Source organism: Zalophus californianus, chromosome 4 (assembly GCF_009762305.2).
Source record: "Zalophus californianus isolate mZalCal1 chromosome 4, mZalCal1.pri.v2, whole genome shotgun sequence".
NCBI classification, from domain to species: Eukaryota; Metazoa; Chordata; class Mammalia; order Carnivora; family Otariidae; genus Zalophus; species Zalophus californianus.
The window spans coordinates 77,432,915-77,450,161 of NC_045598.1; the positions used below are offsets into that span (position 1 = coordinate 77,432,915).

General features: G+C 34.7%; 1 protein-coding gene across 8 annotated transcripts in view; it reads left to right on the forward strand.

Moving 5' to 3' along the window:
* BTBD8 (BTB domain containing 8) overlaps nt 1–15,918 on the forward strand; it is a 113,803-nt gene extending 97,885 nt beyond the window's left edge. For all 8 annotated transcript variants that reach the window (XM_027570442.2, XM_027570470.2, XM_027570450.2 and 5 more), the window contains 6 exons: nt 1,371–1,432; nt 5,206–5,911; nt 6,169–6,253; nt 6,657–6,796; nt 8,457–10,784; nt 12,065–15,918. In XM_027570442.2, coding sequence (XP_027426243.2) covers nt 1,371–1,432; nt 5,206–5,911; nt 6,169–6,253; nt 6,657–6,796; nt 8,457–10,784; nt 12,065–12,534 — 3,791 coding nt within the window. In that variant the 3' untranslated portion in view covers nt 12,535–15,918. The remainder of the gene's footprint in view (nt 1–1,370; nt 1,433–5,205; nt 5,912–6,168; nt 6,254–6,656; nt 6,797–8,456; nt 10,785–12,064) is intronic.
* The last annotated feature ends 1,329 nt before the right edge of the window (nt 15,919–17,247 follow it).

The window sequence follows — 17,247 nt, forward strand, 5'->3', positions numbered from 1 at the left end:
TCATTTAGCTCTCTTCTGATTGGTAGTAAACTTTGTTTTTCTTCATTTTAGAGGATTTCATAGTTAAGTTGTGCCTTAAACAATGCTCTTTATCTTAATTCTATAAAGTGCTAATTAAAAATACATGCAAATACATATATATGTATACATATGTAAAATAAAATGTTATTGGTAATTGTACTAATTGTCAAAAAGAACTTTTCAATCTATCCTATCAGTGTAATAATATTTTTTTTTAATCTTCGGTATGTTGAATTATAATGAGTCCTGACTTACAGATAGTTACTGCATTGGGAAACCCCAGATAAAGGAATGATTCTAGATTGTCCTTGTTATAGCATTTCTTATATTCTAATTGAGTTACTGACCTTTGGGAGAAATCTTATATTAATTTCTTTTTGTATAGGATAGTGCAAAATCATTTGCTTACTATAAATCAGTCCTTGTAATACCATTTCTAGGATCCTGCTTTGTCTTATAGCACAGATCCTATAGAACACAAGTAGTAGAAGATGCAATGGGAATGTTACATATAATTTAATATTTTTTTCATCAGCTGTTTCAATAAATATCAAATAATTTTGGAGATGATATTTCTTCAAATTATGTTTTAAATAGTTTGAAATATAACCTTCAAAAGAAATAAATACATTAGCTGAACTATATTTATATCTCTCATCCCATTATTTCTATATATTTTCCTGACGTCATTCAAATTCTTATTTGAAGAACATAAAAACATGAATTCCCCAATAATTCCCATTTAAACCTAATCTAGAAAGTGAATTTTTATTAATTCTAAAAAGAATGATATAGGTTTGAAGATTGTTTCTTGTTTTATTTTCAACAAGACCTTATTTTTTTCTCTTCTCTTTCCTTCTTCCTCATGATATCTCTGCAAAACCAGGAAATATTTGTAGTTAATTTCAACAGAGTATTTTTACATTTTTTTAGGATAGACACTTTCTCATATTTAATGGTTTATAAAATATTATACTTGCCACAATCCATAATTTTTTGAAATTTGGAGAACTAAATGAAACCATTTATCTCTAATAAAACTTCACAGCTTGAGAAAATTCTGTTTTTTTTGTAAATGTATGAATCCTCTCATGAGATTTTATACTTATTATTTATTAATTTTAATAATATAAAATCCAGAGACCAGAAAATAAGATTGAAAATGGGGTTCTTTAAAAAAGAAGTTCTAAAATATAATATGGAATTATTTGTGTGTACTAGATTGCTTTTAGCCTTTTTTTAAGTTACTTCCATTAAAACATAACCTTTTTCTGCTAGCATACTGTTTTCCCTCTACTTTTATGGTAATGTTAGTGTTTCCTATAAAAATAAATTGTTTCTTTCTACAGCTGCATTTGACAAAGGTGATGATCGAAGACTTGGCAAAAAGCCTGTATTCAGTAGTTCTCAGGTAAACTTAAAATTTTACAGGTCCAAATGAAAAAAGAAGCTAAATAATTTAAATTTCATTATTTTATATTTCAGTGATTGTTTAAATGTATTCTTTCATTAAGTAAAGCTGTTTCTTAATGAAAATAATTTTGAGTCTTTAATCAAGCAAATATTCTAGAAATTTTTAAATGATGTGGATTTTTAATATCCAGCTGGCATAGGAAGTGAAATATTCTGCCTTTTTTATTTCCTTGAAAACCTTTTTGGCAACTAACATATTGGAGCTATTCCAACAGATGAGAAGTTCTCTAAAATTCTAGACCTAATTCAATGTCTAATTTTCTAATTAACCTACTTCTTAAAGAAGATTTTAGTTGGCCCAGTTTTCTCTATACTAAGATTTTAATTCACACAGTACATTTTTGGTGTGAAAAAGGCAATCAGTACCAAGAGTATAGTTAGTTGTGTTTTACTTTAAAAGTTACTTGCTGTATTTATATGAGGTATTCTAAAGTAGTCAAACTCTCAGAAAAACAAGAAGGAGAATAGCAGTTGCCAGGGGCTGGAGGTATAAGGAAAAGGGCAATTTTTCAGTGGGTATAGAATTTCAGTATTACAAGATGAGAAAGTTCTAGAGATTTGTTGCCCAAGGTCTATATAGTTAACATTACTGGACTTCCCACTTAAAAATGGTTAAGATGGTAAATTTTGTCTTTTTTTTTTTTTTTTACCCCTTCCCACACACAAATGAGTTGGTGTATTTATTATAATGTGAAACAGTTTTCTTCCCCTAAGCATGGAACGCTGCTAGACTCCCCTTTGACCATTCTTAGTTATACTGTACAGTTCCACAGAACATACTCTAAGAAGTGGTAACTTAGGATATTTTTCTCTATGTTCCCTCTTATCCCCAGTGTTTTTTTTAGGCCCCCTAAGAATTACCCTATCTGCCTTTCTTTCTGCTGTTCTACTCACTGTTATCAACCAGGCTTTTCTTCTTTCCTTGCCTTACAGTGAAAGAGAACAGACTCTCATTGCTCTTCCTTACCTTCCTGGCATTCAGGTTGCCCGAAGGTTTATACTATTAACCACAGTGGGAAGAAAACAGGGTAATATGTTCCCCTCAGAAGGGCAGTATACTGAAATGGCTGCTGGACATCGTATAATAAGAATTAAAACCTTGACTTCACTTTTTTTTTTTTTTAAATCCTTACCTAGATTTCTATTGGTTTTGTAAGGCAGTGAAATGGAAAATGTGTGGCCTCCATGAGGCCAAAAGGCCGAACGCAGGGTACAGTTTTCCTGGGGCCTCTCAGCGTCATTTTTTATCTGCCTAAGGTGTTTTTGCCTACCCCTACATAGGGGCGGGAAAAGTTTGTGTGGGAGTGTGGGAGGGAAGGCTGGGTGGAGGAAGAAGGCTCTCCAGCCAAGCACAAGGGATGCAACACTGCCACCTGGCACAGTTGCCATGACAGTGTGGGCTTGACTTCACATTTGTTATCTCGGCCATATGTGAGCTTGCTTGTCTGTAAAAATGGACTGATAAAACCTAGCAGAATTATTGTGAAAATTAAGTGAAATAATTAATGTGCAGTTATTTGGTATGTAGTAAGTGCTCAGTAAGTATGGAATGAATAAATGTGTTTTACAAGAAGAGATGAGATCTTCTGAAAGTGGGAGAAGGTTAATGAGGTAATACAGATTTAAGAAGAGTGCTGGTACCAGAATACTTAAAGTAATGATGTCTGGGACTTGTTTCAAAATAAAGTGGTAGTTATATATGAAACAAAACTGGCCAGGAGCTGATCACTGTTAAAGCTGGGTAATAGGTACAGGGGGGTTCATTATACTATTCTATCTTCTTTTGATTATGTGTAAATTTTACTACAATAAAAAGTTAAACAACAACAAAAAAGGATTAGTCCTGGAACCAAAAGGGTGTCTAAGGGGAATTCTCTCGAGAGTTGTCCTCTATTTCTCATTTTTCTCAATAGCATGTGGTCTCATATTTGTCAGTAGCATGCATCTTCCCACCTGGCCATTTGTATATAAGAAATACATGTAAACTTTGCAGATGTAAATTAGAGAATGCCTAGGTATGTGTATACATTGAATCCTCATCATGCTATACTATGTTAATATAAAGTTTCTAAAGGAGTACGGTTACCCTCTATACTGCATAAATCTCACCCATAGCATGATGCTAAATTTAAAATAGACAGATTCAAGGACATGGTAAGTTAAGTAGATCAGTTTTAAGGGGGAGAAGAAGTCTAAAATCAGAACTCTACCTGGTTTTAGGTATTAAAAATAGAGAAAGGTTATTTTTTGAGCTAAGATTTGATCAAGAAAACAAAAAATGAGGACCAAACCTATTTGAACTTTATAAATATTACATAGAATCCTGGAACACTGCACTGAGTAGGACCAGTCTCCACCCTCTAGAAATACAGAATATGAGGCCCAGAGATGTTAATGACTTCTTAAATATCCTAAGTCAATTAAAGATAAGAGCTAAGAACCTAATGATTACCTTTATTAGCACTACACCTAGCTTTTCCTTAAACTTAGCCAGGTTATTTATTACTTTGTGTGTGTGTGTGTATGTGTGCGTGCACGCACCCCCCATATATGTTATCTTTATCTTAGACAAATTTTTAATGTAAATGGAAGTTTTCTATATTCAGAAATATTAGCCCTTGAACTGTATACCAATATATGCTCAGGTTTGACAACATGCATCACATTTTTTAAGTACCCAGTGTGTCATAGGCACAGTTCTAAGGGATAAAAAGATGAAGACAGCACAGGCTTTTCCTCAGACCTCTGCAGTTTCATACAGCTTTTCAAAGGGGGGTACGTATTTCATAAAGAGTGGCAATATAATCTTACAGTTTTATTCTGCACTTCCTACCACTTTTTAAAATGTTGTTTCCTTCCATAGGAAGGTTGGTTCTAACCAAAATGATATAGGCTCATTGTCTTCAGTGTCTTAAGTGTCCTCTTTCCCTCTTTTTAACTACTTCACCTGTTTTTAGGACCCCTTTTCCTCCACTTTCTCCATATAGCCAGAGCTGTATTACTACTGTTTTGTTTCTTCCAAAAGCCAAACTTTTCAGATGTACTGTCTCGTTTCCCAGGGGCCTGCAGCCCCCAGCTCCAAGGATTAAATCTTTAGTGATAAAATTTCTGGCATTTGGATAGGATTGAAGAGACAGTTTTTAATGAAAATCTTTATAATGTCCCTCAAATTATACCATATATAAGCCGGCATTATACTGTCTGCTTAAAGCAGTAAATCATGAGCTCAGGTCCTACTTCCATCCTTACAAGCATGTGACCTTGGTAAATCACATACCGGCTTTAATCCTGTTTCTTGTTTACGAGACAGAGATAACAACAGGAGCTCTCTCATAGGAGTATTGTGAGTATTAAGTGAGATAATGTATGAAAGTGTTTTAGCACAGAACCTGGGAGTGGGCCCTCAAAAAATATTGGGCATTGTTATCATTGACCCACGGCATCCTGACACCTCTCTGCCATAACTTCACAAAGCTAAATAGTACGCCTTTTTAAAAAAGAATTGCCTTTTAATTTTTTATGCTATATTTCAGATTCAATTAAGGGAATGTGACTAAAGATACATTCAAATGGTCAAAGATAATTCAAATTTTGAGTGGCCCTATATCATAATGTGATCTTTCTCCTCTTTGAAAAGCTGGCTTATTGAAACAAAGTACTATAAGTCAAAGACTTCAGTCAAGTTATAAAGAATTTTTTTCTTCTTTGCAGCAAAGGAGACAAGTTTCTGACTCTGGTATTATAAAAAACAAATCTTGGAGAGGAAATATCAAGAAGGATTGTTGGAGTTATCCCTCTACTAAGCAAAAGATGAAATCTGATGGATTAGGAGCATCTGGACATTCAAGTACTAATAGAAACACTGTAAATAAAACCTTGAAACATGATGATTTAAAGGAAAAGGGTGGTACAAAAACAGCATCTAAGGTTACAAAAGAACTTAAAACTGGGGGAAAGAATGTTTCTGGAAAGCCCAAAGCTATAATAAAGTCCCAAACAGAAAACAGTGATAATGCTAAGTCAACAAACACGTCGCCTAGACAAGCTGTGGAAAGATCAGCAGCAGCAGCAAATGGACAGAAAAATTCATTAAATGAGAAAGGAGGGAGAAATCAGGAAGGGCACATTACAGGTGCCAGACCCAAGGTACTCACTGGAAACTTAAATGTGCAAGCCAAAGCAAAGCCTTCGAAGAAAGTGACAGGAAAAGATTCTCCATGCCTCAGCATCGCAGGGCCTTCCAGCAGATCGACCAGTTCAAGTATGGAATTACTGATTTCCACTGAATGTCTGGATGAACCAAAAGAAAATGGATCAGTAGGAGAAGAGAAGCCTTCTGGTGATAAACTGTCCTTTTGTGAATCTCCAGGACAGATGATGAAAAACAGTGTGGAAAGTACCAAAACTTCTACTGTAGGTGGGTTTTAGTACCCTCACTTTGAATAGCTCCTGACAGTTAAAGTTCCTAGAAAAAAATGATTCTGTGTTTGGATGTTTATTTAGTTTCAGATGCAAAAAGGCATTTATTTACATGTGCTCATGCAAACTGAGAGAAAACATACTTCTTCCCACATTAACGTTTATTTTTGGATATAGTGTCTGGCCAGTGAATTTATGCATGACTTTTACATATTCAGTGTTCTGTTTCATGACTGACTTTTTCTTAATTTACAGCAGTAAAATCTCGACCCGTTTCAAAAGTTACCAATGGAAATTCAAATAAAAAAGGCATTCAAGAAGAAACTAATATAAGTAGCAGGTAAATCTTCATTCGTTATTTTACCTCTATAGTAGCTTTCTCTGAAAGTTAATTATATGCTAACTTCTAGCTAAATATCTTAAAAATATCTTTTCTTCTTTGTTAGAGAATGTATTTATTTACACAATATTTTAAAATTTTATTAAACGAAAATAGTATATGAAAAATGATTATTGATACAAAATGATAGATTACACTTGTGGAACTTGATTATGTATTGCTTTGTCATACTTGACCTGCAGGCTTATAAACTTAAAGACCTGTGAACATAAGGTTTTTCTATTTTTTGAAAAAAAGATACTTTTTAATTTCTTTGAGAAAAAATATATTTCGTATATGAGTTTTTTAAAAGTTCATGTGTTGCTATCTGAGTGCAGTACTGAATGCAAATCATTTTTCTTAGTGTGCTAAAGAAGGTCACTAGCAAAGGATATAGTGATCCAGTACCACAGGCAATTTTAAAGAAAAAAGGAAATGGCAGTGGATGTGCTACAGCTCAACAGAGGACAAAAAATGCCTCATCTAATCTTGCTAAAACTCAAGGTAAAGCTGATATAATCCTGGGTATTACTTCTGTGTTTAAATTGAATAAGCAGAACTCTGATTTGGAACTTTAGCAACAAATAAGAATAGAACATGGTTTCACTCATTTTACATTTGTGTAATACTATAGAGATTTTACACACTTTTGCTTTTAGATAAGTTTTTTTTTTAAATATTTATTTATTTGAGAGAGCGTGGGCCTGCACACAGGGGGAGGGTCAGAGGAAGAGTCCCAAGTAGGCTCTGGAGGGCAGAGCTGGGGAGGAGGCGGGTGGATGGATCTCAGGACCCTGAGATCATGACCTGAGCCTAAGCCAAAACCAAGAGTGAAACCCAGGTGCCCCTAGATAAGTATTTTGGTATTTCAGGGTGTGGGTTTGGTTTTTATTGTCTTTTATGAGAAATAATTAAGCAGTCACTAAGTTATCTGTATTTTTGGTCCTTTTATATATTATGCCCAGGTTTCTTCAGTTTCATTGATAACTATAGGAATTCCATGTGCAAAACCAGCACTAATATTAGAGCCCTTTAAAAAAGTAAGAAACAAACTGAGGGTTCTAGAGGGGAGGGGGGTGGGAGGATGGGTTAGCCTGGTGATGGGTATTAAAGAGGGCACGTTCTGCATGGAGCACGGGGTGTTATACCCAAACAATGAATCACGGAACACTACATCCAAAACTAATGATGTAATGTATGGTGATTAACATAACATAAAAAAAAAAGTAATGGTGCAGTCATGAGAACTGTGATATATAGGAAGAAGAATTTTCCCTTTTCCCTCTGTGCTGTGCCTGTTGTTTTGCCATGTTCTAGGAAAGAAAAGCATACTGATCAGGTTGCATACTTTGCTGACTTAATAAATTAATTTGCTTTATGCATTAAGCATTCATGTAGGTTAAGAGCAGTATGTAAAAACCTAAAAACAATTTTGAGTTTGATAATGAATTAATACTGAAAGCAAATTTTAAAATAAGCCAGAGAAAAATTATTCATGTTCTAATTCTAGTAATAACTAAAAATTAAACATTTAAAAAGATTTGGCAATTCTGTTTGATAGTTTTAATTATCATCTCTAGGACTCAACCAGTGTAAACAAATAGATTCTCAAAATTAATCCTTGCCCTCCAATTACCAGTTTTAGTTTCCACTGCACATCTAAGTAGTTAACCCAAATGATCTACAATAATAATGATCTTGTTATGAGAAGTAAATTAGTTTTGTTCATGTTTGAACAGTAAAAAAAACAGTAATTTCAACATTTCTATTTTATATTTAGCTTGATCCTTCTTTCAGCTGTGTGGAACAGTCTTTTTTTTCCCCAAAAACGTCGAAGGGAAGACCCTTCCTGCTCTTTTGATATAAGAAAATCAGATTTTTCCACCCTCATTTATTTATGCAAATCCAATTCTGGCATAAGGATCAAGACTCTTGAGGAAGAAAGATCCTATTTAAGTAATTTTGCTAAGATGCTGGAATAGTCCCCCTATATTTATAATAAAATATTTTTTACTTTATCATGTTACTAACACCTAATCTTTTGTCCTTTGTCATAGATATGTCATTTCATTGTTTTATTTCTTCTAATGTAATTTAAAAACAGATATTGCATTTCATTCACAAACTAGAAAGTACATTATATTTTTTAATTTTCTTTTATTAGGATCTCAAGGAGAGTCACCAAATTCAGTAAAATCTTCAGTCTCTTCAAGGCAGTCTGATGAAAATGTGACAAAATTGAATCACAATACAACTACAGATAAACAAACACCTAAGAAAAAAATTGTCAAGCAAGGACACACACCTTTGCCTAAGGTTAATGCAAAAATAGCAGCAATGTCTAAAAACTTAAATCAGTCTAAGAAAAGTGAAACTTTGAGTAATAAAGATTCAAAACAGAAAACACTTCCTGGACAGGTTATATTGAAAACTCAGCCTTCTTCTCAAAGACCTTTAAAAAGTGAAACATGTGTTGTCCAAGAAAATATATTTCATGATGTACATGATAATAATAACAAGGATGATATTTCTGAACAGAAGCCTCATGAACCTCTAATTAATCTCACATCAGAAATCAGCAGTAGAGAAGCATTTCAGGCATCATGCAAACCTGACCCACAAAAGCCATTAAGCAATCAAGAGAAAGAGAAATTAGTATTAGAATGCCAAACTATTTCAAATCTGGATAAATCAATAAAGCATGAACTGGAGTCAAAACGGATTTGTTCACATAAAAGTGAAACAAAATTTTCCAGCGAAGAATCAGATCATCACAACACAGCTAAAATACCTTGCCTTTCTGATGGGAGTGATAATGCAGATCCAAAATTTTATAACACCACTGTCCTAAAATCCATGATTTCAAATCCCAGTGAAAACTCCTTGAACTCTAATCCTGTTTGTGATTTAGACTCAGCAAATGCAGAGCAAATCCATTCAGTATCAGATAGGGAGAAGCAAGGAGGGAAACAAGATATAAACAAAAGATTAAGCATTAAATGTGTCAAAGATGTTTTACCATGTGTTCCTGAAAGGACAAATGGTACCTTAAATTCTGTCCAAGATGACAGAAAATCTAAAATTCATGTAGAAGAACAGAAAATTCCTAGTCACTTGTCTGATGACTCTGCTATGAGTGAAATCAAACATGCTACAGCAGACTCAGATATTTCCTCCAAGTGTGTTTTGGAACAAATATCAGGAAAAAATTCTCCTAAAGATATGGAAACAACAGAAACTCCAGAGAGCCATGAAACTCCAGAAGTTCCATTTCTGAGCCACTGGAATTTGAGTGCCAGTGGTCTGCATCAGAGAGAGAGTCCTGAATCTGACACTGGCAGTGCCACCACATCCTCTGATGACATAAAGCCCAGATCTGAAGACTATGATGCTGGAGGGTCTCAAGATGATGATGGGTCAAATGACAGAGGTATTTCTAAATGTGGCACTATGTTGTGCCATGATTTTCTTGGAAGAAGTAGCAGTGATACCAGTACTCCTGAAGAATTAAAAATATATGACAGTAACTTAAGAATTGAGGTGAAAATGAAAAAGCAAAGTAGTAATGATCTTTTCCAAGTTAATTCGACAAGTGATGACGAGATTCCTAGGAAACGGCCAGAAATTTGGTCTCGATCTACAGTAGTCCACCCTAGGGAAAAAGAAAATATTCTACGAGGCAGTGTCCATTTTGCTCAAGAAGTAGATCAGGTTTCTTCCTCAGCAGATGAAACAGAAGATGAAAGATCTGAAGCTGAAAATGTTGGAGAAAATTTCTGTACATCTAACTCAGCTCCTCAGCAGTTTCAGGGAATAATTAATTTGGCTTTCGAAGATGCAACAGAAAATGAAAATCACGAGTTTTCTGCAACTAAAAATTTTAAAAGATCAGTCTTACTTTCAGTAGATGAATGTGAAGAACTAGGATCTGATGAAGGGGAAGCCCATACTGCCTTTCAGCCTTCTGTAGATTCTCTTTCACCTTCTGATGTTTTTGATGGCATTTCTCACGAACATCATGGAAAGACATGCTATTCCAGGTACACACAAGGACGTGAAGGTAGTATTTTAGAATGTAAACAAGATAAAGGCAATAGTGTACATAAAAACGAAAGCTCTCTCTTGGGTCCCAGCAGCATTGACTCATCAAGAAAAGATAAACAGAGTGCTTCAGCCACAGGAAAAAAGTTCACAGTAGATGTCCTGTCCAAAGGAGGCAGACAGCTTCTTCCAGAAGATAAACAAGTAAACAGGGGAAGCAATGTAGATAATGACTTTCAGCAACGTAGCAAACTCTCAGATAATGATATAAAATCTCAAGAAAGACCATGTCATTTGGAGCTTCATCAAAGAGAACCCAATTCTGACATACCAAAGAACAGCTCTACAAAATTTCTGGACTCCTGTCGGAGTCAACTTCTGCCTCAGGAAGGTCAAGTGAAAGAGAACCATTCTACAGCTACCAAAAAAGCTAATATTGCTTTATCTGCAGGTAACGTACAGAAATAGAAATGCTAAATCCATAAGAAAATGAGTTTATAGAATTTTAAAGTTGTAGGTAGCCCCGAATGTTTTATTTTAGTTAGAATAATTACTTAAGCAACAGATACAAATTTCAAATGAAGACTTAAATTTCTTAATAATATGAAAACTAACTAGTTAATCTTTATTGTTCCCTTAAAATCCTAGTGCAGAGTTAAGATCTAGTAAAATTTTGGTTATTATTAGAGCTAAACTATTAAGAGATTTTACATGAAAGAATAAAGAGAAAAACTTAGTTTGCTATTTAGTTATTTATGTCTAATTTAACATAGAATTCTTGACTATTAGAAATTTTATTATACATTGGATATGTTTTATGGACTATGCTAGTATATATCTAAGAGGTCTGTGCAATAACTATAGTAATATCACTAAAAGCACTGAACTATTTTAACTAGATTAATTATTACAATTTATATGCATTTTACAGAGATTAAGACTTTGAGGATCACTATAATTCTAAAATTTTCAAGTAAAAAGATAAATTTCCTAAAAGAGATTATATTTAGAAGCAACGATAATATATGAAAAAAGCCCAGGCTTATTTCATATGCATAGATGATTTCCTGTCTAATTGTTTTGTGTGTTTGTCTTCCTTATTATAGTAATTTAAACTAATGACCCACATTTAAAATATGCAATAGTGGCTGACTGCATAGCTATTGTATATCAGAACTAAGAAAAACGCTGATCAATAGCCCTTGTTCAGCAAAATCACAACAATAGGGAGCTCTTTAAAGTTGTATTTTTTTGTTTGTCGTTGCTTGCATCCTCTTTTGCATGTGCAATATACAAATAAGGCTTTAGAAAAATGTATTTATTCCCCTTTTGGAACTGACTTAACTTAAAGTCACCATCAAATAACCATGTCTTTTTTTCTCTTTAATTTCATATTGTAGTGAATTAGATACATGTGCACATTCTGTGTTTATGTTTAAATAATTTTTGTTTTCTGTATCACAAGTTTTCAAATTAAAGTATGGAGAATTATTGTTAGTTGCCTATGTTGATTTTGCTGCTAAACATCCTTCGGTGGTTGTTTTTTGTTTTTTTTTTTAATATAGAAAAAGAAATGCCTCAATAATCTTGTCAATTTTGTATAAGTGTTATTTTTTCCATTCTGTTTTTTTGGACTATAACTATTATATTGTTTTAATATTGTTCTACAAAACTCTGAGGGGTACCAACATGTGCAATTTTTACATTGTGTAGTATTATGAATTATTTCAGGAGACATAGATGATTGTGACACACTGGCACAAACCTACATGTATGACCATCGGCCTTCAAAAACCCTCTCTCCAATATATGAGATGGATGTAATAGAAGCATTTGAGCAGAAAATGGAATCAGAAACACATGTTACAGACATGGATTTTGAAGATGATCAGCACTTTGCAGAACAAGATTGGACACTATTAAAGCAACTGCTCTCTGAACAGGATTCAAACTTAAATATTACGAATTCTGTTCCTGAAGACTTAAATTTAGCACAGTATCTAATCAATCAGACACTACTTTTAGCACGAGACAGCTCAAAACCTCAGGGTAATGCACATGTTGACACTTTGAACAGATGGAGTGAACTAACCTCTCCCCTTGATGATTCCTCAGCAAGCATCACCATGGCTAGTTTTTCCTCTGAAGATTGTTCACCCCAAGGGGAATGGACAATTCTGGAACTGGAAACTCAGCATTAAGAGTATTAACACTTTGGAAAATTTTGAACTATGCTACCACTTTATTTTTTGATGCTTATATTATATCTAAATAATAATTGCATTAGCCAGAGATAGACTGTCCTTAATATTGAGGGAGTCTTTACAGTTTATTGAGGTAAACAATTTGTTTATTAATATATCATATGTAGAAAAAGGTGTTTTTCTAAAATTTTTGAGCATGTTTTATTATTAGAGAAATTAGTAGACTATAAAGAAACCCTTCAGTTTTCCTTTCCTAACTGATCATTTGTTCACTTGTTTATAATTCAAGAATTTAAAATGTTAATGCACAAGTAGATCAGCCCCTTTACTTTTTGCTCTGCATATGGTAACAGTAATTTAACAATAAAAAACTTATTGTGCTTGTGTCAATTTATGTAGAGTTAATCAGTGAGTACCATTCAAACTCAGATTGAGCCTGATAGCTGAATATTAGAAAAAACCTTCACTTTCCCAACGTTGCAGGTCCAGGAAATTGTGAAGTAAATGCACTTCAAATTTCAGTCACATTGATACTGAAACAGAGAAATGGAATCCCTTGTAACTCTCTTTTTGGGGTATATCCAGAGAGAGACATCTGCCCTTGTTCAAAAGAAGTGGGATAACTGTCCATTTGTTTCACCTATATAGACTTTATAGTTAATCACTCTTCGTTTTCCATTCCATGTTAGAGATATTTTGAAACTGTTCCAGCAGTAAGCCTGCACTAAATATTAATTTTAAAATGGGTACATGAGGCATTTGAGTTACTGAGTTAAACTGTGTGTGTGTATATGTGCACACACACACGTATGCTTGCTTTCTCCATGTGTCTATATACTCTAGTTCCTTATTTCCTTGATCACATTGTCTTTCAGTCTGTAATTCTGGTAGCAAGGCAAAGATAAAAATCTTTTCTATGAAATGGTACTGGAGAGTGATCGCTTGGATACCTGCTTGATATAAGTGGACACTGCTCTTAGGATGATGAAATTTAGTAGAATTAGCCTCTCTCAAAACTATGTAACTGAAAAAAAAAAACAACTATGTAACTAACACATAATTTCTCTAAAATTCTCTAAATTTCTCTAAAAAAAGTAAGGAAACCTTTTGGTTTAGATTTCCTTTTCTAAAATAACGGTTTTCAACAAATTAACAATAGAATGAATCTGTATATTGAATATCCACAATCATATTAATGCACAATCATTTGTTATTGTTGTATAATAACCTAATTATATTAACATTAGCCACTAACCTGTTATACTATAAATTTGCTATGCCTTTTTAAACTAGAAGCTCTGTAGGGTGCACTCATTCATTCAGTCAAGAAACGAGGCATTGGTTCTATGCACTGAGGTACAAAGATAAATAAGGTTTGATTCCTGTTTCCCACTCACAAAAAGGGTGTTCAGTTTCTAGTGAGGGGGGAAACCATGTAAGAGAAAGGTTAAAATATAGCATTGTAAGAACATTGTATTTTCAAGCCGGATGGGGATTTAGAGATTAGTCTAATCCCTTCAAATTCCAAAAAAATAACTCTGAAGCCCAGAGGAATTAAAAGATTGCCCAGGGTCCCACAGCTAATTCATGGGCTAGAATCTAGTATTCCTTAATTTTAATTTGATGTTATTTCTACCACACAACATGCTCATTTGATTTTTATCATAAAGCCTGAGAGTAAGTGTATTTATAGGTAGTTTGTAATATAAAGAAGTAATGTATGATAGAAACAGTGCCAATTCCCAAGACATTGTGTTATTTCCTTTTCTCCAAATATGAAATTGTTTTATGTGTTCTTTTTAATAAATAACTTAGAAATTCAAAACTTTATAAATGAAATTTCTCTCCCAGGTCTAAGGTCTTAAAAACTTTTCTTCTTAAACTACTATACATTAAAAAGCCATTCAGTTTCACGTCACATCTGCAGATAGGTAATAGGGAAGGCATTTTGCTTAAGTAGTGACCTCTTAGGTAATTTCAGGACATGTGTGTTTTCTTATGCTTTTTGTGCATCTACCAGTCTGTTTGCTGTGGGACTCTTTGGGGTAGTACTTCATGATTTAACAAACACAAAGGGAAAAATAATTGCTAACATTTATTTAGCTCCTATTATATGCTAGACACTGTGCTAAGTGCTTTAAATATGCACTAACATTTAATTCTCACAATAATTATATGAGATTTGTCTTCTTATCATCTTTATTTTACCCATGAGGAAACTGATAATAGAGTCCTTACCCTGGATTAGCTACCCTAGTGGAAGAAACTAAAAGAGAAATAACACAACTATACTATTATTTGGTAAGATAACAGTTGTATATGGTCAGAGTTGTGTGAGCCCAGAAGGAGAAGCTACAAACAGCTTGTCAGAAAGAGATTAGAGAAAGCTTCTTAGAGCAACTAATAGTCTGTGACTCCTTCAGAATTTCTATAAAGGGCTTAGTGGCCACAGTCTAGTTGGAAGTGTAGCCAGGGGACTTAGCTTGAAGATGTACTTGTATAGAAAGTACTTTGCTTTTACTTCGATTGTATGTTATAGATCAATAAAAATAGAAATGTCCTTAAAAGATGCTTTTATACATAGTTTATATGAAGTTGCAAACAGTCCAATTGTCCATACCAAAAAAAAAATCTTATTTTTGATTTGGCTTGCTTTGGAGGACTGATAAAGATTATGTAAACAGTCTAAAGCCCCTTTATACCATCTCTTGGAGCAACCAGGTAACCAGATGCTGGCTTTCAAGGATGAGTAAGAATTTGCTTGGTGATATGGAATACTAGACACAACAGTGCATTAAGAATGGTAACCAGGTTGTGTGTTGAGGATTAGGAGGAAGAGTGATAGGAGATAGAGCTAAAGAGTGTACTGGAGTTGGATTCTTAAAGTTATTATATACTATGCTATAGTGTTTAAGTAATCAAAATCCTGGATTTAATGAGAATTGTGTCTCCTTCCACTGTGCATTCCTTTATTTTTAACTCTCAATAGACAAGCTTTCCATGTTTCGAGGAAATAACCAACTACAATCAAAATGGGTAGTCATCAAAGTTGTTTTTTTAAGTAGGTAACAAAACCAGGTGTGTTTCAGAAAGATAACTGTCAGCTCTAGTGAAGATGGCCTGGTTTGGAGAAGCACCCAAGTCTCAGAATGCAATTAAAAAATAGTTTTGTCAACCTTAGAAATTGGAAATGGAGGAGAATCTGGTAACAGAGATAGCAGATAGATTGAGATTATAGAACTTGGTGAATGATTAGATGGTGGGAGAAGATTGAAAGGAATTTTATAATCGCTATCAAAAATAGCATTTATTCAGGGGCATCTGGGTGGCTCAGTTGGTTAAGCATCTGCCTTCGGCTCAGGTCATGATCCCAGGGTCTTGGGATCAAGCCCCGTGTGGGGCTTCCTGCTCAGCTGAGAGCCTGCTTCTCTCTCTCCTTCTGCCCCTCTCCCCCTGCCCCAGCTTGTGCTCTCTCTCTCTCTCTCAAATAAATAAAATCTTTTTAAAAAAATTATGAAATTGTAATGTGTCATAACATAGCCCTATATAAAGTGTAATCAGTGCATAAAGGAGAGAGAAATGATGGGATGATAACTTGGATAGGCTCCGTTATTGTAGGAGTTCACAAGACAAAAGAGGCACACTCTTGGCAAAAGGAGTTTAGAGGCAGTGGGGAATTCTAGTTGTTCCATATGGCTGGAGAGAAGGGAACAGATGGTAAGGGCAAGGGATAAAGTTGGATAGGGATGTAGAATCCAGGGAGTAACACAATCAGATTTGCATTTTATTCTCGTTATTTTTTTAAGTAGGCTCCATGCCTTGCATGGAGCCCAGTGTGGGTCTTGAACTCAAACCTGTGAGATCAAGACCTGAGCTGAGATCAAGAGTCAGACACTTAAATGACTGGGCTACCCAGGTGCTCCAGATAAGCATTTTAGAAAGATCACTCTGGGGGCACCTGAGTGGCTCAGTCGGTTGAGCGACTGACTCTTGGTTTCAGCTCAGGTCATGGTCTCAGGGTCTTGAGATCAAGCCCGGGGGGCTTGATGCTCAGCAGGGAGTCTGCTTGGAATTCTCTCTCTCCCTCTGCCTGCCCCCCCCCACACACACACACATTCTGTCTCTCTCAAATAAATCTTAAGAGAGATTCTGGAAGCAGTATATAGAATGGAATGGAGCAGGGTGACAAGGCAGGGAGATCAATGATGAGTATTCCAGTAACCAAGGCTTGGATGAGAGCCGTAGCCAGGGAGATAGAGAGGTGTGGACATATTTGAGAGATTTAACATGTGGGTTGGAAAAAGTTAGTAACTGATGTGGGGATGAGAGGAGGGAGTGATCTTAAAAGACTCAGGTTTCTGACTAGGGTGCCTGGGTGGTTGATGATATCATTAGCCAGAAATTGAAGCAAGCTTAGGATGTTTGAGCTGTCTGTGGGACGTTCAAGGGGCTGAGTACAAAACACTGTGGAATAGAAAAAAGCCTGAGAAGGAGAATGAAAAGGAATATTCTGAAGTAAGAGAACTAGTAGGCTAAGGTGAGGAGGAAAGAGTGATTAATGTATAATCTCACTACTATTCAGGGCAAATCAAGGCTAAGAGATTCCATTTGAACCTATCAAACTGAAAGGATTTAAAAAAAAAAATACAGTGTTAGCAAGAGTGATAAATTTCAGATACTCATGCATTGCTATGGGAATATAAATTACCT